The sequence below is a fragment of the Anguilla rostrata genome, chromosome 1 (genome assembly GCF_018555375.3).
Source record: "Anguilla rostrata isolate EN2019 chromosome 1, ASM1855537v3, whole genome shotgun sequence".
In the NCBI taxonomy this organism is placed as follows: domain Eukaryota; kingdom Metazoa; phylum Chordata; class Actinopteri; order Anguilliformes; family Anguillidae; genus Anguilla; species Anguilla rostrata.
In genome coordinates, this window is record NC_057933.1 from 9,336,376 (window position 1) to 9,359,006 (window position 22,631).

General features: G+C 47.3%; 3 protein-coding genes across 6 annotated transcripts in view; 1 reads left to right on the forward strand and 2 right to left on the reverse strand.

Moving 5' to 3' along the window:
• Positions 1-166: 166 nt before the first annotated feature.
• On the reverse strand, positions 167-3,669 carry cdkn3 (cyclin dependent kinase inhibitor 3). 2 transcript variants are annotated; one of them, XM_064320845.1, is made up of 8 exons: positions 3,525-3,669; positions 2,852-2,937; positions 2,386-2,441; positions 2,248-2,292; positions 1,687-1,909; positions 1,463-1,494; positions 1,111-1,214; positions 167-963 (listed from the first exon to the last, which is right to left on the reverse strand). In XM_064320845.1, the coding sequence occupies exons 1-8, from the start codon at positions 3,534-3,536 to the stop codon at positions 874-876; spliced, it is 648 nt and encodes a 215-aa protein (XP_064176915.1). In that variant the 5' UTR covers positions 3,537-3,669; the 3' UTR covers positions 167-873. The 2 variants fall into 2 exon arrangements, with proteins under 2 accessions (XP_064176915.1, XP_064176907.1); XM_064320837.1 differs by lacking the exon at positions 3,525-3,669 and adding an exon at positions 3,120-3,155.
• Positions 3,670-3,737: 68 nt separating this feature from the next.
• Positions 3,738-14,302, forward strand: si:ch211-67f24.7 (uncharacterized). 3 transcript variants are annotated; one of them, XM_064320814.1, is made up of 17 exons: positions 3,738-4,537; positions 4,908-5,082; positions 5,199-5,266; positions 5,633-5,682; positions 6,219-6,383; positions 6,787-6,899; positions 7,037-7,161; positions 7,625-7,726; positions 8,328-8,448; positions 8,591-8,729; positions 8,845-8,940; positions 9,565-9,651; positions 10,124-10,269; positions 10,568-10,675; positions 11,056-11,785; positions 12,227-12,306; positions 12,418-14,302. In XM_064320814.1, exons 4-17 carry the CDS (start codon positions 5,641-5,643, stop codon positions 12,530-12,532), a joined length of 2,169 nt encoding a protein of 722 aa, XP_064176884.1. In that variant the 5' UTR covers positions 3,738-4,537; positions 4,908-5,082; positions 5,199-5,266; positions 5,633-5,640; the 3' UTR covers positions 12,533-14,302. The 3 variants fall into 3 exon arrangements, with proteins under 3 accessions (XP_064176884.1, XP_064176892.1, XP_064176873.1); XM_064320822.1 differs by having other exon boundaries at positions 4,908-5,266; positions 10,571-10,675; XM_064320803.1 differs by having other exon boundaries at positions 3,738-5,266.
• Positions 14,303-15,272: 970 nt separating this feature from the next.
• sos2 (son of sevenless homolog 2 (Drosophila)) overlaps positions 15,273-22,631 on the reverse strand; it is a 42,077-nt gene continuing 34,718 nt past the window's right edge. The window contains 12 exon segments of the mRNA XM_064320872.1: positions 15,273-16,746; positions 17,337-17,457; positions 17,594-17,632; positions 18,018-18,273; positions 19,486-19,602; positions 19,703-19,875; positions 20,026-20,143; positions 20,268-20,430; positions 20,578-20,674; positions 20,677-20,696; positions 21,185-21,407; positions 21,918-22,030. Of these exon segments, the coding sequence (XP_064176942.1) occupies positions 16,260-16,746; positions 17,337-17,457; positions 17,594-17,632; positions 18,018-18,273; positions 19,486-19,602; positions 19,703-19,875; positions 20,026-20,143; positions 20,268-20,430; positions 20,578-20,674; positions 20,677-20,696; positions 21,185-21,407; positions 21,918-22,030 (1,927 nt within the window). The 3' untranslated portion in view covers positions 15,273-16,259.

Consider the following 22,631-nt stretch of genomic DNA (forward strand, 5'->3'; position numbering starts at 1 on the left):
GGACCCCCCAGAAGTCTAGGGATAGTTCAAATGAACTACATAAGAACTTATACAGTTCAGAGAATAGCTCTGGTAGTCCTAAAGTCAGAAGGGGGTTAACATTTTTTGAGCCATGGGTTCCCTCGACAAAATTCCAATTTGTGCATACATTTCACAAAAATATCCATAAGATTAACCAATAGTTTTATTTTCATTTAATTCAGAAACCTGATCACACGTACAACCACTTTTATATGCTTCCATTCAAATGTAACCATTATCACAAAATGCACATGCATTCATTGTCAGGTACCCAGATAAAATATACATACACATTTAAAACATCTACAAGCAAGTAAACTAGTACCTGCATGTTGATTTAACATCTTTGCAGTCCTGAAGAAAACCACATTTTGCCAGTTGAAAAATGCCATTACAGGCCATACACAAACGTGTAAGGTAGCTCAAACCCAACGTCTGAACTTCTCTTAAATGTATTATACATTTTATTTTAAGCATGTATAGATTAGATCGTGCAGGAGAAAATAGAAGTGTCACATAAATGCTTGGGAGTTTTGTCATTTCTGCATGAAGTATTCAAATCAAAAATATATATGTCAAAAAAATGTGGCGATTTACATTTTTCTATAGGAAAATATATTAAATTATTTTAAAAGTAATACCATTTTTTTTTGGTAAAGTGCTGGAAGAGAAAATACCATGGAAACAAGAAAAAAGCATTACATTGCAGGGAAAGCCCAAAAAAATATTCAAGAAGGAAATAAATTACCCCCATCATACACACAAATACCTATTAAATTTGCTTTTGCATTAGAGATTACTATGAAATCCACAACAGCCGTCAGACCGGTTGAACTCCTGGTGCAGGTGAACTCATCGAGACAGGCATCGCTCGCACGGCACCTCTTTGGATTGCTGGTGGGCAGCATATTTCTCCCGGAACTCGTGCAGGAAGTTGTATTGCTTCAATGCAGAAAGACAAAGATAATAAAAACCTGAAGATTGCTTTTGAAGTGCCCAAGTAATACATTTTTTTATTTTTATTTTTAAAAACACTGAATGAGAAGACAACCCTCACAGCGTGCAAGACAAAAGTGGCACACAAGTCACCTTGACCGTCTGTATCGCCCCGCCCCCTCTCAACTGTCGAAGGATCTCAATGGCTTTGTCGGGCGTCATGGTGACGGACAGCTTTTGCAGAAGGCATGCAGCGACTGTAAGGAGATGGCATGCGAATGAGAGAAACTTCAAGGGGATCATTATGAAGTCAAAGGATGAGGCCGCAGTCACACAGTTTACTTGAAATTGTTCCTACCCATGCATACATTCAAAGAAACGTATACAGGTTAATTTGTTTCAGACTAGAACAATTAAAATTTGGTGACTCTACTCAGTTTTACACATCTACCAGATTTCTACAGGTTTTGCTTTACATCAACTTTAGGTAAGTAAATATCCTTACTTAATGCAGAGCGACCCAGGCCTCCATAGCAACTGAAAGAAAAAAAAATTGCCCCAGTATGATAAACATTTTGACAAGTTACCAAATACAGACTAAATGGACGACTACCATAATCACGCAAAAAAAAAAAAAAAAGGATTTGCCAAACCATCCGCAACTTATTACAGAACTGTACAGAATGACAGCAGAAAAGCTGCTAAGGCAAACTGTGAGAAGGAACTCACTGGATGATGGTCTTCCTGTTGTTCTCGATGCTCAGCAGCAGCTCCTCCAGGATCTGGCAGCATTGCTCCAGCTCAGGGACGCCCCCGTCTGGGAAAGGCAGGTGGTGCACCCTGAGGCCGCGCTGCTGGTAGGCGTCCAGGAGGCAGGGGACGCGGTACTTGTGCAGTTCCCCCCGGGTGCAGAGCACAAACACGTCCTGCACACCCTGGGCCTGCAGCTCTCCTGACGGGGGCGAAGGGACACACAGTGTCATCCAAAAACACGGGCACAACCACCCACCCACCCAGCCGCTCTCTGCCCCGGAGCTGACGGCAGCACCGTTACCAACCGTCCAGCACCCTATCAGGCCACACCAGTCTTTTACTTTTAAGCCCTCAGGTGAAATATTATTATTAATTTAAATTGTGTAAAGCTCAGAATCGTAACTCCTGTGATTCAATGCAACAGATTTGGGTTTTGAAGTACAGGGCAGCAAAAGCTGCCATTTGGGAAAGCCTACACTTCTTCTGTCAACATTAAACTGGATTTTAATGAAGTCAATATTTATGAAAACAACATACCCATGTCCCGCTGCAGGTTCCTTCTGACTTCTTTGTATCTGCATCCTGTTCAGATTAAAAGGAATTGTACTTTACTGATCACTGGGGAAAACTGTGGTAATTTTTTTTTTTTATGAAAGCATTTACTGGTCTTCTTACCTGGCAAAGCACAGATTCCAAGAAACTGGGAGCACTCCACAACTGACAGGGGTAGCCTTTAAATATATCCACAAATTATGGTTTAATACTTCTGCTAGCAAAGCACTGATAGGCATCCAAGCATTCAATGCAATTTACAACTGTTCTAAACTTGAGTCAGTATTTTTTCTTGTTTTATTTTCCTCCCACAAAACGATCAATATTAACCAAAATGTCTGTTCCTATAAATATTTTGCACATTTTCAAAGGAAAGAGGTTTTAGAGAATTAAAAACACGTCTGTATAATCAGCTCTGAATGTCATTAAACAAATCCAGATCTATTATTATATATTGTTTAATTGGTTGCAGGGTGTGAAATTTAACCAGGCAGTTGATTAATTTTGGTTCAGAGAAATTCAGAGGATTATAAAAATGACTGCTGATTGAAACAGTCGCAGCCCTCAGTACACAAATTTGTTACATTACCAGGAAATTTCCAGTGGAGTTTGCTGCTCTTCCCCAACCTCCTCTTCATCAGACGAATCAAACTCGGTGGTCTTCATTGAATCTGGCTGAGGATTACAAATGGGACATGGCACATTTTAGATTCTACATCAAAACGCAAATCCTGGATCAATATTCAACTTTTACACAGCTGTCACTAGCCACGTTAGGTAAACTGACTAACTAGAAAAGGAAAACAATGTAGCTACCTACATTCTTATCGAGAGGTTCCAACCGAATGCTATCTTACCCGATGAAACGACTGTTGCATTACAGTATTCTTTGATAACGTACTGCCCATCATAAGATAATAACGTCAGTCTAATGTTGTAGCTAAATTCTCAAAACAGTCTAGATCAGGCAAAACTGTCGTGCTAGCAAACGTAGCTAGATTGCTGGCTAAGTAACACCACTTACAAGCTATACACGTTCGGTAAATTTAGCTAACGATTTAGTCTAGCTAGCTAGTGAGCCAGTTAAAACAAGATTATGTAAGTTAAATATTATTGTATCGTAGTCTAATGCTAAAACACACATAGTTATTTATATGAACCAAATTTAAACTGTGGAATATCAGCAAGTGTATTTTCAATTATGACTCGCTATTTGGTTACATAAAACAACAATCAAAATGAATTAAGAATGACATGCTTACCAAATACACCATTTATCCAGGTATCCAGCTCAAGCAGTGGCGTGAAAACGAATTTAAAAACTCACACTGAACATTCCAGCCAATCATAACGCATTAACATGTTAGACACGCCCAATCAGGAAAAGAAACGAAGACGACACGTAACCTCAGTCAAAGACAGTGTATAAAACCAAGACATTTAATTGAATGTGTGGTATAATTATGCCCCGCATAGAATTCTTTAGCGAAATCAGAATACGGCACAGGATGAATATTTTTAACGGTAACAGTTTCTATATCCATGGACTGGAGGCCTAAACATACAGGCATATAGGATAAATAAATTATTTAAATATCCTGCTATTGCCGATAATGTCCGCGTGGGCCTCTCCGCCCTCCACTTGACCTCGTTAGCAGGATATAAGACAGGGATACACAACAAGGACCGATCCATTTCAGGATTTTGTGGCAACGCGTGCTCATAATTATTTAATTATTTCGATCATCTCTTGATCTGACATTTGTCCACCAGCTTCAGCCGCAGAGGTAAAAACTAACGGGTTCTGTGTACGACGCTGCAACTACTGCAAGAGTCGTTCTCCACAGTCCACCTACCAACATAGCTAATTTCCACAGTTTGGCTATATTATAAGAACCAAGCTTTTCCAAAATATTTAGCCATGGGGTCTACATTATAAATGTTACAGATAAAGGAAATACATTTACATTTAGTCAAATTTGTAATAACATTCAGACATTCGCAAATAAAAATGTATACCTGCTCGGATGCTTTGGGAAATTTTCATCATCATTCATCATCGTGGGAATTAGGCTACGCAACCGACCATTGCCCTTGTGCTGATGTGCTTGGGAAAGAAGCTGTACCTGTATCAGGTGTCTGTCCCCATGCAATTCACTCATTCAAACACATCGTGTCTCGAGTGGAGTCAGTGCGCTTCTGCAAGCCTAGCACCGGGATCATACTGAACAATGGAGAAGCTCAAGATTTGGATTAAGCCAGAAGTACGAAGATGGTAATAACGGCATCAACCCAGAACTGGGCCACTTGAGGGAAAACAGTTTTAATAAGATTTATACTGATAAATTGTGTTTACTGAAGGGTCTCAACTGGATGCCATGGCTAGCAATTGGTGTCATTCATCATTGAAGACACACATCTTTATAATAGCTCTATTTATTTTTTACATTACATCGTGTAATATATTTTGTATTCAGATTTTTATTGCCATAAATATCAACAGTATACATTTTGTGAATATTTATTTGGTAACAATTCATCATAAAGGTTGTTTGATGACGATGCCATTATTGGTTTAATCAAATGTTTACCTTAAATTTTTTGCATACTTTTTCATACATTGCCAACCTTTGTTTGTCCTTCAGGTTGAGAAAAGAGATTGCCGGCTTGCCCTGCCAGCTACCCTGATGTATTGAGTTCCCTGGCTGACCCCCCCAGTACCTGGGGAGATGCTGGCATTGGCAACCCCTGCTCGAGAGTTACAAACAGAGAGTCATCAGAAAGCTGCATGTTCAGAAAAGGACTTCACTTCTTTTAAACGTATCGGACTCAACAAGTTCATAGGGTTTTACCACGGCTACTCTGCGGTGGTCAGACCGGTAAACATGCTTGACTTTCTCCCTCTGTTGTCATTGTCTCCTTGACATTTGATCCAGCGCCTTTCTGGAAGAAGAGAAGAGGAGAGGAGACGGATCTTTTCCCCGGGGGAGTCACTTTTGTCAAGGTACAGAGCTTTGCTTTGGTCTAAGTCAGGGAACAAGGGTTCGCCTGTATAGCACAGATATGAGCTCCTTTGGATGACAGAGTCTCAGGCCCGGGGAGTTAATTGTCTAAATATTGTTACTGTTGAGTTTCTATATAGCGCAAAGTTTTGGAGCTACTGTACACACAAAATTTTATTTTTCTTTATATTTGAGAGAAGACAGGCAGGACTGTGGAATTGGGAAGCGTTTGTGTGTGTGTGTGTGTGTGTGTCTGTGTGTGTGTGTGTGTGTGTGTGTGTGTGTGTATGTTAGTGTGTGTTTGTACACAGTGTGTGGGTACACTGCATGTTTCTGTAAACAGCACTAATCTCTTGCTCTTTTCCCAGTGGTGAAAATGAAGCCTCTGGAAACACAGCTGATCAGTGAGATCTCTGAGGTACTCACAACCGGTACAGACCGGTTTCAGAGGCAGCCAGTGAACTGCACCTAGGGGAGGCGGGGACATTATTTTTTAATATTTTCTAAAAAGGTTGACTTTTACTTTATTAAAAATCTGACATCCATTTCCTTTGAGCAGTTCTGCATTTCTGAATCTCATGGAAAATCATTTTAAATATAGTGAACTATAAAAACCCACAAAAGCATTCTTGTTAAGATAAAATTATTGCCCGGCTCTTATGGTTTAATCACAAATGTATAATGTAAACACATCTCTTTGTTGTATTTTCTCACGTTCCACTCCAGTGAGACACCATTAGTGGAATTGCAACAAAAACTGGAATACAGATACAAAAAGACTTGGTTAATGATACAGCCTTTCTGCTTCATCGGTTTTTTACCAAAATACTGAAATGGACTTTTTCACAGAAATGTTAGCACATTTTTAGAATGGAGCACACGTGTAGACTTTAAAATCAGAGTTCTGATTGGTTGTTCAGGAGCCTTTTCACCAGACTGAACGTGTGTCCCCAGCTGCAGAGCATGGTGTCAGAGCTAAAGGTGGGATTCTCCAGCGCCCTGCTGGAGCTGAGCCACATCCAGCAGGAAGACGCCCGCCTTCGGGAACACCTGGAGCACGCCAAGCAGCACTGTGACCGGGAGGCCCTCCAGCTCCGGGCCCTGGTGGACTCTCTGAAGGTATGTGGGCTCATATCTCAAGGATGGGGAACTATGGCTAATAAATAGGCTAGTTATTATTATTATTATTAGTAGTAGTAGTAGTAGTTGTTGTAGTAGTAGAAGTGTGCTCTGACTGATGCTAGTGACATGAATGAAATCATGCATAGAATCTCTATTCTGGGGTAACTTACGCAATATGATGAAGCGCAAAACTTTAATCACTTCAGAATAAAAATTCCACCTTGCAGCCCGCACTCAGTGCAAGTAAGAACTGGAGTTTGAAAACAGTCACCTTGGCTAAATAGCCATCCGAATCAAGACGATGCAGTTGATTTTCATCTACTAATCATGAAGTTTTAGATTTAATTTTAAATATAATTTAGGAGATTTACAATTAAAATGTCTGTTTGACACCCTGCAGACAGACTTGCAAGAGGTGCGCTACCAGGTTTGCCAACTCCACAAGGACCAGCGGAAGCCACAGCAAGCAGATGGGGGGACAGTCTCGGGGTCGACACAAACACAGAGAAGCAGGTGGGAGCACAGAGTGTGAGCGCCACTGCTTCCTGTGTTATGATGGCGATTACACAGTTAAGTCACTTCACCATCATATTACTGGGAGGAGATTCCAGTGTCTGACCCCTGTGCTGCTGCTGCTGTGTTTTTCGCAGCTGTGCTTGCCAAGCCTGTGGAGGGTCACAGATTGACAGCCCAGCCCCGCCCCTCTCACAGCCTGCCAGCCTCCTCCTCCACTGCTACCTGCAGGGGCTCCGGGCGGGGCTAAGCCCAGGCACAGGTGCGCTCCCTGTGTGGAGAAACCACGCCTTTCCTTTTATTATGACATGGTAATGTGGCATCAGGCTGATTCCATAACAAAACAAAGGGCTATGGGTAAATACAAATGATAGGGTGAATATGAAACAATTATAGAAAGTTATAGCACAAAAATGACACAAAAAAACTAAACATCATGCAATAATGGTAATAGACAATTTCAGCTGCAACACTGCAGCACGAGACCTAACTAATGTAACAAAATTATTCAACAGGGTTATTCAGGCCGCCTCTAATTTAAATTTAAAGCTCAAAGGGGCTGAGTTGATGTGCCAGGCCATGAATATCACATTAGTGAAACTGTGCATCCTGTTTTTCAGAATGTCAAGAGCCTTTCCCAAGGCCCACCTGAGTCCCTGTTGAAATAAATGCATTCTGTACGTCCTTCTGAAGTGGGCCCGTATTGTACCTCTCCTTCTCTCCAGAAACTCCTGTAAGCACTCAGGCATCGCCCAGACAGGCTGGAGCGCCTCATGTCCTCATGACCCCCTGTAACACTAACCTCCTGCAGGACCCCACTTTTGAGGGTATGGCTAATAGACTCATTACTTTTACATAATTTTTCTTCTCAAATAAAAGAAAATCCTCAATTACATTTCAGGACCTGATACAGATCAGCTCAGAGATCGCCGTTACACGGGTACAGTAACTAGATTTAGCTGTGCTTATGGAATTTTCCTGTTAATATTGCATTCGGCAGCAAACTGGTCACATTGCTAAAGGTATTTAGTGAGATATACTTGTTTTTTTTATCACACTACTGTTGAAGATGCAGTTATGCTCTGTAGCTGGCTAAACACATTTTGATGCACAATTTTTTCTGTTTGAGAAAGATCAGAATCATCACCAATTCCAATTCTAACCCTAACCCTAACCCTAACCCTAACCCTAACCCTAACCCTAACTCAGCCAAGGACACAGTACATTTCATAAACTGCATGATAGCTGGTTATATCGCACTGCTGATTGACTAGCTAATAAGTTCTTCCAACAATTATTTATCAATCTGTGAGGAGATGGAGAGGAAGTCTCATGGTCTGTACCCATCCTGGAACTACCTTACATGTGTGTAGACCACCGCAGTAGGATAAAGGGGCCGGTCTCTCACCGTGCTCTCCTTTCTCCAAGGCCAGAGGCAACAGGTGGTCTTGAACCTGTTCCACTCCGAGCAGGAATACCTGTCAACCCTCTTCCAGCTTTGCGACAAGTACAAAATGCTGTCTGCTCTGCCAAAGAACCAGGGGACATGGTAAGACATGTGCCAGAAACAATCATAACAAAAGCATCGAAACCGTTTACAACTGTACTCACCACATGAACATTGTCCCTGTGCAAAAACATAATCACCGCCAGTGATGTTATCTCGTCTGTGTCTTTTTTTTGCGTTTCAGTCAGATGTTTGTTAATTACCTGGAGCAGCTGTCACAGCACAGCTTGCTGTTCAGAAATGCCCTGGAGGACCGTCTGCACTGCAAACACTGGCAGGGCCTCGTGGGCGACGTGTTTGCCAGACTCACTTGCCAAAATGAGGTAAATCGATCAACACTTGGACCTGGAACTGACCACTTTTTACCTCCGAACAAAAACAAATAAACAAAAAAAAAAAAGATACGGACACAAACCTGATTTTCCTTTTTTCTCTCAGGGTACATTTATGGGTATATACCTTGGATATGTGAGGATGCTCCCTATAGCGCTTTCACATTTTCACCAATCAAATGGTATAGTACGTAGCCCCCAGGTATGGCTTTAAGTTAACTCATTCACTGTGTCGGCATTACTGAGGAATGCCAGTTGTTGTGATGCTATCTGTGCATATTCATCCTGTTTATGTGGTGTATCCAGTCACTTTTGTAGTGTAGTGTTTGTATAATCAATGTCATCATGCAGCGTACAAAGCCATTTTGTCAGTGTATTGTATATAATCAGTGTAATTCTGCTGTGCACATAGTCAGTTTAACAGTTTATGTGGTTCTACTGTGTTAATCTACAGTATACACAGTCCATTTTAGAGTGCAGAGTGTTGGAGTGGAGTGTATATAACCAGGCAAATTCCGCACAGTTATCAGGAGGTATGCCTTCACACAGAGAGTAGTCGCTGTATGGAATAGCCTGCCAGGTCATGTAGTAGAGGTAGAAACTCCTGGTATTTTCATGACCAGGCTTGACACGGTGCTAGATACCATCTAGCTTGTAGGTGAACAGTGACCACTTGTTACCCTTTAGTAGTAAGAAAAATGGCAAGCATTGTTGGACTGAATGGCCTGTTCTCCTCATTATGTTATGTGATGCTATGTTGTGCAGTGTGCATGCTCAGTGATGCAGTGTAGTGTACGTGATCAGTGTTGTTCTGTGGAATTAACAGGACGGTCCACAGGAGAGAGAGGCACTGCAGGTTACACAGCTCCTAGCGCCTGTGACTCGGATCCACAGCTACCTGACTCATATGCAGGTGAGTGCCTCAGATGGCTCACCTGAACACACAGGACAGGATCTCTCTCCAGCATCACTAGTTACTCTGGGGAGGTGATCGGTAACCCTGGACATAAATATAGCTGATATATTTAATTTAAAAAACCCATGTCTTACTACAGGAACATTTATGATTCTCCACAGGGATTAAAACCTACACAAGGGTTTTAGTCACAGAAAAGACTTCTACATTGCTTAGTTGATGATGTACAAGTGATATATGGCATTCTGTAGAGTATTTTGTTGAGAAGGCAATATAAATGTCTTGCATAATAATAATAATAATAATAGATATTTTATTTTTTATTGTTATGTAGATTTGTGTTGTACCCAGTGCTTACAGCGATAGGCTCCATCCCCCCACAACCCTGAATTGGATAAGCGGGTATAGATAATGGGTGGATAGATTTGTGTTCAGATACGTTCATCTACCTGAGATCATTTTCATGCAGGATCTGCTTCAGTGGACGGGCAGAGACCACCCTGACCACTATTTGCTCCAAGTGAGCAAAAGAGCGCTACGTAACTTCCTGAACCAGTGTCATGTGATCCTGGAGCAGGGAGGCCTGCAGGGCGACAGGGAGGAGGCCCCATGCAGGTGGGTTTCGGTCACATGACATGGCAATGCCTTTGCAATGAACAACCTCCAAAGTCCAATTAGTGCCAAATATCCCAAAATTAATATTTCACAGGATTAGTCCATTTACACATGCATGCTACCATTTCATTTGATTTTTTATAATACTTTACTTTGTTATTCAAAGGTCCATACAATATCTTGGAGTTTCCGGCCAGGTGTTATTAAGTTGGTCTGCAAAAGACCCAAAAGCCATGATTTGCATTTATTACATGTAAATACGGATCACACGCTCGTGATTTTGTTCTCGTTTCGACAGCAGCCCTGCCCCTCCCTTGAGTACTCTCTCCCCCTCCTGTCAGCACAATACCGGAAGCAAAACCCTCACTCCCAGTGAGCACTGCGAGCCAGCCGGCGCAACAAACAGGTGAACACTCCCCTCTGCTGGTGGTTTTGCGCACTACACAGCGCATCTGTACAAAATTCAGTGACTGTATTGCTCTTGCGGGTGACCACTCCGCCTCCACTGATGAGGTCAAAAAAAAATGGATTCATTGGCGTGCCGTTCATCAGACTAAATTAAACTGCTTTTAGACACGGAGACTGGAGGTAGATTTGCTGATGTGTGTGGTGTGTTATTAAAAATGACACATTTTATCCAATTGGATGGTTTAACATTGTAGTTAAGCATGCCTAAGTCATAATAGAATTCAAATTGTAAAGCAGTATGTTTAAATAGTATTATTGCTTGGGATACTGTCCTCAGGATCATACACTCTCAACAACAAATCATTTTTTCCCCCACAGAAGTGAGCCAGAGAAAAATTCTCTCGGTGCAAACAGCTTCCCAGCCTCGAATCACTCAGGGATCCGTTGTCCAAACCTGCAGGTCTCAGCGAGGAGGAGCCGTGGCCAAGGCCGGGCTCCAAACCCCGTTCCCTCTCTGCACCTCCTCCTGGGTTCCGGCTGCCATGGAGACGGGAGGGTCCTCCGGGGCGCGGCAGACCCGGGCGGGGAGGAGGGAGGGAGCAGCCCAGCACGGGCCCCTCCTCCTCCTGGAGCCGGAGCCCGGGGCCCTGGAGCTCACCACACCAGGGGGAGCTTCGAGGACTGCGACACAGACCTGGACGATTTGGGAGACACCTCTGTCTTCGACTACTCCTCGGTGACGTCGTGCAGCCCCGACGGCACCCTGCAGATGAGGGAACGGGAGGCTGCGGAGGAGGACGAAGAGGAGGAAGAGGACGAAGAAGAGGAAGAAGAGGACAGCCAGGTGCCTGTACTTCTGAAGCCCACGGAAGCGGATGCTCGGCCGGCTCAAAGGACTGTGCTGGGAGAGGGCTCTGTGTGTCTGGGGGTGCAGGTCCCAAGGGCGCCCCCTCACCCCCCTCCTGGGAAGCCCTGGACCCCCCACGCAGGCCACCCTGGGACAGGAACCACACAGGGGAACGGGGTCAGCGCCTCACCGAACATCTCCCCACCACAGCCGCCACCCCCCCGGCCTTTCAGACCAGCCTGCCCATCCTCCTTTGAGCAGGTCTGTCCCCGGTCACTCTACAGTGTTAGCTAATGCAGCTATCCAGCACCCTAACTCAACTGACTTACACTTTCATTTATTAATTACTTTCACTGGTACTTTTTGTAGGTTATCATCGTTACCATGGTTATCGATTTATTATTAAGAAAAATTTGTCATCAAATATTTGGATACTGGTTGTTTGATCATTGTTTCCGAATGCTAAGCAGAGCTGAAAAGTCCAGGGGTCAGAAAGTAAATTTATTTCTTCCACCCATGAACTCAGCCAGCTGATTTCACCAACTGGTGCTGCCTCCCAGCTGAAGAATTGTGCCAATTAGCAAATCCATGTGCTTGAAATGAAGCACTGGGAAGGATTTTTACTTTCTGAACCAGGATTTTCTACCTCTGATACTAAGAAAGCCATTAATGTCATGAAAATTGATCTTTCCCGTTTCACAGAGAGAAACTACTTCAAGAGAACACAAAGTGGCCCATAGCGTAACTGCAAACCCTGGAAGACTAGACAGAGGTGGCCTGAGGTAAGGTAGCACCAGTGACCCTAAAATCGAGAGTATTACAAGCCCTGCAGTTACCCGGTGGGGACAGAGGGGGGCGTGATGGTTCATTAATGCATGCTCCTCTCCTGTCAGGTCGTTGCTGGGCGTGGCATTCATCAGAGCGCGACGTAGCAGCCCACAGGTAACAGGTAACACAGGTGCGTGGGAGGACAGTGAGGACAGTGATGGTCCCTGCAGCACTGTGTGACTGTATGGCCTGCCCCACAGTGGCACTCTGCTGCCCCCTACAGACTCATCAGTGCCTGCAATGCAGGCAGAACACAGATGCTACTGATGTTCCAGTGAGTTGCTGTGTCAGCACTGCCCCCCTGGCACCCATTCAAGATGGACTCGGATCTGTTAAATACTCCAAATGCCTAAACTCCAGATGTTTTAAAAAAAAAAAAAAAAATGAAAAAAAACCTGAGCTGCAATAAGGGAGAAAGAGGAACATTGGAAATAAAGGAAAACAAATCCATCATTAGTACAAAATAAGACTGGGGTGATTTATTAATCTCATTAAGAACATTAATACAAAGCACAGTTAAAAGGTCAAAGACCATCAAATGAATCATGTGTGACATCTGCTGCAGGACAACAAAAGGCTGCTACAGTCCGACCAGGGTTCGGATCCGGAAAGTTCCGCGGGGAGGCAGGCACGTACGTCTGTATTGGGTTCATGTCAGGTCATACCGTGGGGGTTTCGGAGCTGGAGGCCCCGTCTGACACCCTTGACGTACAGTAAACTGGAGCTGCATCACGGATTCAGCTGAAGAAAAGGCATCGCTTCCTGAAGGCCACCGTGTGAGGCGTGATGCTGAGTGATGTCATAACAGCGGTCACTGGAGGAGGTCCTGGGGGTGGGAGGAGCCTCTGCTCCCCAACACTGGCATATCTGAGCAGCCCAGGAGTACACGCCAGCGGGTTCTAGAACATCCCCTCACTCAGAATGTTGGGGAATACATACCAGCGGGTTCTAGAACATCCCCCGACTCAGAATGTTGGGGAATACACAGGAATACAAGCCGGCGAGTTCTAGAACATCCCCCACTCAGAATGTTGGGGAATACACAGGAATACATGCCAGCGGGTTCTAGAACATCCCCCACCCAGAATGTTGGGGAATACACAGGAATACACGCCAGTGGGTTCTAGAACATCCCCCACTCAGAATGTTGGGGAATACACAGGAATACACGCCAGCGGGTTCTAGAACAGCCCCCACCCAGAATGTTGGGGGAATACACAGGAACACACGCCAATGGGTTCTAGAACATCCCCCCACTCAGAATGTTGGGGAATACACAGGAATACACGCCAGCGGGTTCTAGAACATTCCCCACCTAGAATGTTGGGGAATACACAGAAATGCACACCACTGGGTTCTAGAACATTCCCAACACTGAATGTTGGGCCACAGTGTCAAATCGGTTCGGTTCTGTACCTCCCACAAAAACACAGAAACCCTGCCCCCTTAACCAGAAGGACTGATTAAAGTGTTGGGGGAAACGGGACCGTCTTTTCCCACACTGCTCGGCCACCTGCTTGGTAACATCATCTGTAGCGGGGATTGTCAATAGAGGGATTTGTGACACACAGTACTGTGCTCCTAACACTGTAGCAGCATTGGATTGCTAAACAGGAAACATCTTTGAAATATCAAGAGGCAGATGGGGAGGGGGGGAGGCATTATACAACAGACATAGAAGCCACTTTATACAGATTACTTAGTTAGTGTATAGATGCTATATACACATTATCCACAAACCTGTACATTTGTATGTGTAGCTTTGTTCTCAGCATTTATATAGGCAACTGATTTCTTTTCTTAAGCATTTTGGAGACCTTTCACACTTACTCTGTAAAATAGAAAACAAAATAAAAAGGCACATCTGAATATGATGCAAGAGTTATCTGTTCATTAAAATAAAAATCCCCTTATTTCATTGAGGAAAACCACACTCGGGTTAGAAGATTCCCCTTCTTCCAAAAATCCAGTCTTCAGAACTAGTGATTTGTTCCATATTCCTTTTTATATCACAGGGGGTGGGGTGGGGGCTGGTGGGGAGGGTGTAGTGTTCAGTGATCGCCAGGAGTGATACTGAGACATCTGTAGTGTTAGACAGCAGCAGACAATGTGTGTGTGTGTGTGTGTGTGTGTGTGTGTTTAAGACATCATCATCTTGGCTTTAAGGAGTCTGTGAGCTGTCGCGGCCTGGTCTGAGTCTCTGGCATCCATTACAATGCCCCGGGCACTCAGTGTTTCTCTGACAGTCGTCATGGTGCACTGGCTCAGGGTTCAAAGGTCACTGCCGTGGGTTAAAGGCCACTACTGCAGAGGGGCAGGCGGTACAGGCAGGGTCCCACCCGAGCGCTGTCCCGTCGCCGGGGGCTTGGCGGAGCACGGCAACGTGCGAGTGTCCGTCCGCTGACGCAGTCTGAATGTGCAAAATCAGAAATGAAACCGGGGAACGCCTCAATAAAACCTACTGTCTTTTCCTCAGTTCCTCAGGGAGTTTCAGTAAGACTCTGGCCACCTCTCGCCGGGTACGCTGGCTCATCAAGTAGAAAACGGGCCGCGTGGTGAAAAACGCACAGCCGGTGGCGATGGCCTCAATGCAGGGGTTCGGGTTAACAGTGAAGTTTCTCCTCCTGTAAAAAAAAACCTCTCAGGCTTCATTCTGTGGTTCAGAAGTGTGTGCCTGTGCCAAAGCCTATAATCATGTGTGGGAGCCACACTCACTGTGTACAGCCTACACAATACCTGCACTGTCCATGTACAGCCTACACAATACCTGCACTGTCCATGTACAGCCTACACAATACCTGCACTGTCCATGTACAGCCTACACAATACCTGCACTGTCCATGTACAGCCTACACAATACCTGCACTGTCCATACAGCCTACATACTGCACTGTCCATGTACAGCCTACACAATACCTGCACTGTCCATGTACAGCTACAATACATGCACTGTCCATGTACAGCCTACACAATACCTGCACTGTCCATGTACAGCCTACACAATACCTGCACTGTCCATGTACAGCCTACACAATACCTGCACTGTCCATGTACAGCCTACACAATACCTGCACTGTCCATGTACAGCCTACACAATACCTGCACTGTCCATGTACAGCCTACACAATACCTGCACTGTCCATGCACAGCCTACACAATACCTGCACTGTCCAAGTACAGCCTACATAATCCCTACAGAGTCTGTGTACAGCCTACATGATCCCTACACAGTCTGTGTACAGTCTACATGATCCCTACACAGTCTGTGTGTACAGTCTACATGATCCCTGCACTGTTCATGTACAACCCACACAATCAGCACCCCTTCCACTTCTCTCAAATACTGCACAGCAAGCCTGAACACTAGCACAGTGGTTGGGATTCAACACACGCATGCGTTCCGTACACCTGAACAGGGTGCGTGCACACACACACACACACACACACACAGACAGACACACGGTCACACTCACACACAGTGAACTGCACGTCGTCTTGGCAACGGCCCGGTATCTCGGGGCTCCCAGCGCGATGCGCAGCGGTGACTGGCACACAGGTGTGGTGCTATTGGCACAGAGGGCTCAAAGTGAAGGCGGAGCTACTGATCCCCTGAGAGGCCAGCCGTGATTGGTCAATGCTGCAGATGGACAGGTGGAGTGCAGAGTGGAGCACAGTCTTATTTCTGATCAGTAGCTTTAAAAAAAAAAAAAAAAAAAAAAGGGTCTCCATACTTCTGTGACTAAGAGCTTTAAAAGGCCATCGTTTACAGTAAACGTTTTATTTCTAATTCAATCCACATGGTCACTGGAGTGCCAGAGAGCAGTGGGAAGGGGTGGAGCTTGTTCATGAGGAGGGAGAAAAAAAAAAAAAAACCAAGATAAAAGAAATGAGTTCATTGGCTGGGGTCTCAGTGGTTGCCGTCCATGTTGACCAATGAGAGGCTATGTGGTGGTGGTGGTGGCTGTGAAAGCTCCCTCTTGTAGGTCTTTGGCGGGAGTTTGGGGAGCTGGGAGCTGGAGTTGTGGCGGGGCGGGACGGGGGGTGCGGCGCTGAGGGCGGGGAGCTGGCAGAGGTTGTTCTGGCTGGCGCTGGAGGGGCAGCGGCGGGTCACCCGGGGGGACGGCGTGCCCGGCGGCGTGTTGGGGGAGTTGGGCGAGCTCCCGAAATCCCAGTGGTGCCGGTTTCCGGGGGAGGCCTGCAGGGGGTAGTTGATGAAGATCTCGGGCGGGCGCTGGGGCACGGGGGGCGGGGTGTCCGGCACCGGGTCCCGGGGCGGCGGGGGCGGGGGGCTCGGGAGGGGACCCTCGCTCGGCCCGTTGTAGACGGGCACTCGGGGCTGGATCCTGGGCTGGGACGGGGGCAGTCTGGGGGGGACTGCTGGAGGACTGTCCGACCTGCAGTCAAGGACACAGGACACATAACGTTGAAGTGACTTCCAAAGCCTTATCACAATATGCATGAGGAGAAGGAGGGGAGAGGAGTGAGAAGGAGGTGAGTAGAGAGTGAGTAGGAGTGTATGGTGTGAGTAAGAGTGAGATGAGTGAGTGAGTAGGAGTAGTGAGTGAGTAAGGACGTGTGAGTGAGTGAGTGAGTGAGTGAGTAAGGACGTGTGAGTGAGTGAGTGAGTAAGGACGTGTGAGTGAGTGAGTAAGGACGTGTGAGTGAGTGAGTGAGTAAGGACGTGTGAGTGAGTGAGTGAGTAAGGACGTGTGAGTGAGTGAGTGAGTGAGTGAGTGAGAGTGAGTGGAGGTGAGTGAGTGAGTGAGTAAGGACGTGAGTGAGTGAGTGAGGTGAGGGATGGGTGAGTGAGAGTGAGTAAGACGTGTGAGTGTGTGAGTGAGTGAGTGAGTAAGGATGTGTGAGTGAGTGAGTGAGTAAGGACGTGTGAGTGTGTGAGTGAGTGAGTGAGTAAGGATGTGTGAGTGAGTGAGTGAGTAAGGATGTGTGAGTGAGTAAGGACGTGTGAGTGAGTGAGTGAGTGCGCTCGCGTGCGTGTGTTACCCTGCATTCAGACATGGCGTCCTTCCTGCGTGGGGGGAGCGGGGGGGGTTTGAGGAGCTCCTCGCCCAGATGGTGGAGACTCCCACACGAGATGGACTGGAACTCTGAGACACACAGAGCGCCGAGTTCACAGACCTGTCTGTACTGCGCACCCACAGCCAGCTCGCATACACACTCATACGTAGGTCAACACTAATCACACAGCAACACTGATCACACGTAGGGTTTGATCTCACTTACTCGAATGCGGCAGCAGAACTGTGGCGAAGGCGGAGCTACCTGTAATAAACAGAAGTTTAGGGCTGACAGGTGTGCTCCCGCTCAGCAGGGCCAGTTAGAGCAATGACACAGACTGGGGGTCATCCCGGGGGAAAATCTCTCTGATCTTTCTGATGTTCGACGCCTGTGTCAAACGTAACCACGGAGCACAGACCATTGGTATGCTTTTGAGGGGGGAAAAAAACAAACAGTCATTGAGAATATTAGGGACAAAATGGTCCATAAAAAGGGTAATTTTTCCCCTGAATGACCCAGGAGACGAAACAACCAGAGAGTTTCTCATTTATTGAACAACATGGGGGGAAGGTTTAGAATGAGGGGAGAGAGGGAGGGAGAAAGAGAGAAACCGAGACAGAGAGACTGACAGACAGAGAGCAGGGCTCACCGTAGGAGCTGTTGAGATCAGGCTCCATGAACACGGAGAGGTCGGAGGAGGCGGACGGGGGCGGGGTGGGCGTGTTTGGGGAGGTGGGCACAGAGGGGGCCATGTCCGGCTCGGTCTCGGCGATGCTGCGGAAGGTTATCTTGTGGGGGGGCTCCCTCTCCAGCGGGACGGGGTGGCCTTTCAGGGTGCCTGAGGTAGAGGTGTGTCGCACCGGCCGGATCCCCGGCGACTTCAGGGGGAACGGAGTCTTCCGGGGCTGCGGAACAGAGCAGGACGAACAATCAATGGCAACCACAAACCAGTGCAAACCAGCACAAACCACTGCAAACCAGCACAAACAAGTATAAACCAGCACAAACCAGTGCAAACCAGCACAAACAAGTACGAACCAGCACAAACCACTTCAAACCAGCGCAAACCGTCACAAACCAGTACAAATGAATATAAACCAGTACAAACCACTGAAAACAGTTATAAACCAGCAAAAACCAGTGTAAAACAGCACAAACCAACGCAAACCAGCCAAAACCAGTATAAACCATCACAAACTAGTATAATCAGCATAAACCAGTGCACACCAGCTTATAGATACTCCACAGAGAAACATAACTGCCTCCGATCCGTCCATAAATTTTGGGAACACATTAACAATGCGGTAATGGAGATGTCCAAGATGGAGACTTAATAATGTCCATTATGAAATAATGCACGTTTTACTGGCGCGGTATGCAGACTGTGTTTATAGCCCTGCTCAGATGAGCTCGGCTTGTTCAGTTTCAGATGCTCTGATACCGGAGGGGACTGATGAGCGGCCAGCGATGTCGGGGCGACATGGCTCAGGAGGTAAGACCGATTGTCTGGCAGTCGGAGGGTTGCCGGTTCAAACCCCGCCCTGGGCGTGTCGAAGTGTCCTTGAGCAAGACACCTAACCCCTAACCCCTAACTGCTCTGGCGAATGAGAGGCATCAATTGTAAAGCGCTTTGGATAAAAGCGCTATATAAATGCAGTCCATTTACCATAAGTCACTTCTGGGCCAGAACCCTTCTGCCACACAAGCTACACTAATAACATACGCACTATTAGTGATGCAATGTACCATTAATTAATACATGAATAACATATGCAGCATTAATTAATACATTAATAACATATGCACTATTAATGATACAATGTGACATTAATGAATACATAAATAACATATGCAGCATTAATTAATAATAACATATGTGCCATTAATAACAACAAGACCAGGTTAAAACCTAGTATATGGCTGGACCGAACCGGCCGACGTCACAGACATGCGCAGTGTAACTTTATCACTCAGTCAGTCAGTCAGTCAGTCAGTCAGTCACAGACATTCGCGTTTGTAGGGCTGGCCCCGCGGTTGCAGTCCAGCCAAAAATGCGCCATTAATACATGAATAACATATGCCCCAATCTACAGTCTACAGTTCACCCTGTCACTCACAAATCTGGGCGGCTGCTTGCAGTTCCGAGGCTCGATCTCCAGGGACTTGTTGAACAGGTAGTCGGAGAACTCCTTCTCGCTCATGTTACCCATGGGGTTCAGGTTTTCGAAGAACCTCTGTGGGGTAGAGGACACAGCCAGGGCCTGTTAGAGACACTCTCTCCTCCCTCCTCCCTCCAGGCGGCGGTGTGTGGGGGGGCAGGGGGTCGTGACCCACCTTGATGTCGGGCTCGGTCCGCAGGCAGTAGGGCTGGTTCTGGTACTGCTGGATCTCGCCCGTGATCTCGGCCACTTTCCGCCGCTTGCTGAAGTTGATCAGCTCCTTCCCGTGGCGCTTGAGGAAGTCGGGGTTCCCCTCCTCCGTCTTCAGGATGTTGGTGAGATAGATACCTGAGAACGGAGGGATGGAGGGAGTGAGGGGAGGGAGGGAGAGAGAGAGAGAGAGAGAGAGAGATCAGGATGGACTGCTTGCAATGATACACAAGCACATGGTCACTGGGTCAGGTGGCACACCCATTCCATCGCAGTGAGGGGTCTTACCAAAGAAAGGCACACAAGGTGGGTTTATGGACTTGAGCTTCGCCAAGTACTTCTTAAAGTGGTCCTGGCTGAGCTCCACGGCTTCTTCCAGAACTTTCCTCCTCCTCTCCGGCACGGCCTGCAGAAGGAACGATTGGGCTCTTACTTCAGGCGTGCACAGGAAACCGGAGGCACGCAACAGGAAGTGGCCCAGAGCCTGCGGCGTGCCCAGAGGCGCAGACAGAGGGAGCGCCCCCGCTCACCTCGATGGTGTGATCGAGCCTGTAGACGGGCACGGAGTTGATGGCGCTGACGATCTCCAGCACGCCGTTGAAGTTGTTGAGCTCCTGGAACACCTGCAGGATCTCGATGATGCGGCCCAGCACCGCCACCCTCTCCTCCAGGTTCTGCGCCTCCACGATGCACCTGGGACAGAGAGGGGGAGCGTTAGCCGCTGAGCGCCGGGGGGGGGGGGGCACCACGGGCGGCGAGGCGGGGGGGCACCACGGGGCAGCGAGGCGGCGGGGGGGATGGGGGCACACGGGGCGGCGAGGCGGCGGGGGGGGCGCTCACTTCTCGAACCACAGCGTCAGGTTGGTGGTGTGGCGGATCATGCGGAGCAGGTTGGGCGAGTTCTTCTCCTTGTCCTCCTTCGTCCAGACGCTCCCACCAGCTCAGAGGGCCTGACCGCCCTGTGGGGGAGAGAGGGAGGGAGGGAGGGAAGGAGGGAGGAAGAGAGGGGGGAGAGGGAGGGAGGGAGGGAGGGAGTGAGAGAGAGGGAGAAAGAGGGAGAGAGAGGGAGGGGGAGGGGGGGAGAAAGAGGGAGAGAGGGAGGGGGAGGGGGGAGAAAGAGGGAGAAAGAAAGACGGGCAAGAGAAAGAGGGAAAGAGAGAGAACAATCAATACACATTCTAAAGGGGGGGAATAGAGATTGCAAATGGTAGGGGGGTAGGGGGATGGGGTGGATGGATTTCAGCAACTGTCAATTTTTTCCCTCCTTTGTTTGCCTAGATTTTGCAGACAGTGCTTCATTATGTGTGAATAGCTTGCCATTTTTGTATGTTTAAAAAACGTTTTCTTCAGATACACACAACGGGAGGACGTCCCTGAGGCTTTTCGGGACGAGGGGTGCGAGCGCTCAAACCTTCCGAACCGAACCCAAACGCGAACTCAAACGCACCTGTAGAGCTCCGACTCCAGCAGCGTGAGCTGGCGGGCGATCTCGATGGGGTGAAGGGTCATGAGGTCGAAGGTGTTGACCTGCCCTGCCCGGCTGATGTGCCACTCTATCGGCGGGGGCGGGCTCTCGAAGGTGATGTTGTGGCTCACGCCGTTCGACTGCGTCTGCATCTTGCGCTTGATGATCTTGTTGATGGACTCCACCCACTTCCTCATCGACTTGCCTGTCCGGATCAAACGGCCGCCTCAAAATCGATCGCACGCGCTCAGTGGAACGTTCAACGCCATGATACAGATTATGGACTGCAGGCTGGACCAAATCAAGATCGTATACAAAGTACAGGTCTGGTAACGCAAGTCCAGCGCAATAATGTACTGCACTATATTTTTCACTTAATCTGGTCAGTATTCTTTTTAACATAACACAGCACAACAGAATGACGAGAACAGGTCGTTCAGCCCAACAATGCTCGCCATTTTCCTGACTGAATCAGTGCTCTACATACCTACAGACTAGATAGTATCTAACACCGTATCAAGCCTAGTCTTGAAAATCCCCAGTTTCTGCCTCTACTACTGCACTACGTGCCCTGTAGTGTTCTGCAGCGATCCAGCTCATTGAAGTCTGAATCGAACTGCGGTTCAGATCCACGCTTTGGATAAAAGCTGAATAAAAGGGGAGCTCGCTGCAAATGGATGGCACGATAAGAGTTCTGGTTGGCATGGAAACAGACCTCTCAGCTGGATGATGCCGGTGATGTACTCCTCCAGCCTGATGCGCAGCTCGGGGTCGTTCTCAAAGTCGTAGAAATGATGTTCGACCCACTGCCGGAACACGTTGAGCACCCTGTGGGGGAGCCGCCACCATTAGACCACACTGAGCACTCAGTGAGGGGGGGTCCACAGTTAGACCACACACAGCACCCAGTGAGGGAGACCCCACAGTTAGACCACACACAGCACCCAGTGAGGGAGACCCCACAGTTAGACCACATTGAGAACTGTATGAGGGTGACCCCAGAGTTAGACCACATTGAGAACTGTATGAGGGTGACCCCAGAGTTAGACCACATTGAGAACTGTATGAGGGTGACCCCAGAGTTAGACCACATTGAGAACTGTATGAGGGTGACCCCAGAGTTAGACCACATTGAGAACTGTATGAGGGTGACCCCAGAGTTAGACCACATTGAGAACTGTATGAGGGTGACCCCACAGTTAGACCACATTGAGAACTGTATGAGGGTGACCCCACAGTTAGACCACATTGAGAACTGTATGAGGATGACCCCACAGTTAGACCACATTGAGAACTGTATGAGGATGACCCCACAGTTAGACCACATTGAGAACTGTATGAGGGTGACCCCACAGTTAGACCACATTGAGAACTGTATGAGGGTGACCCCACAGTTAGGGCACATTGAGAACTGTATGAGGGAGACCCC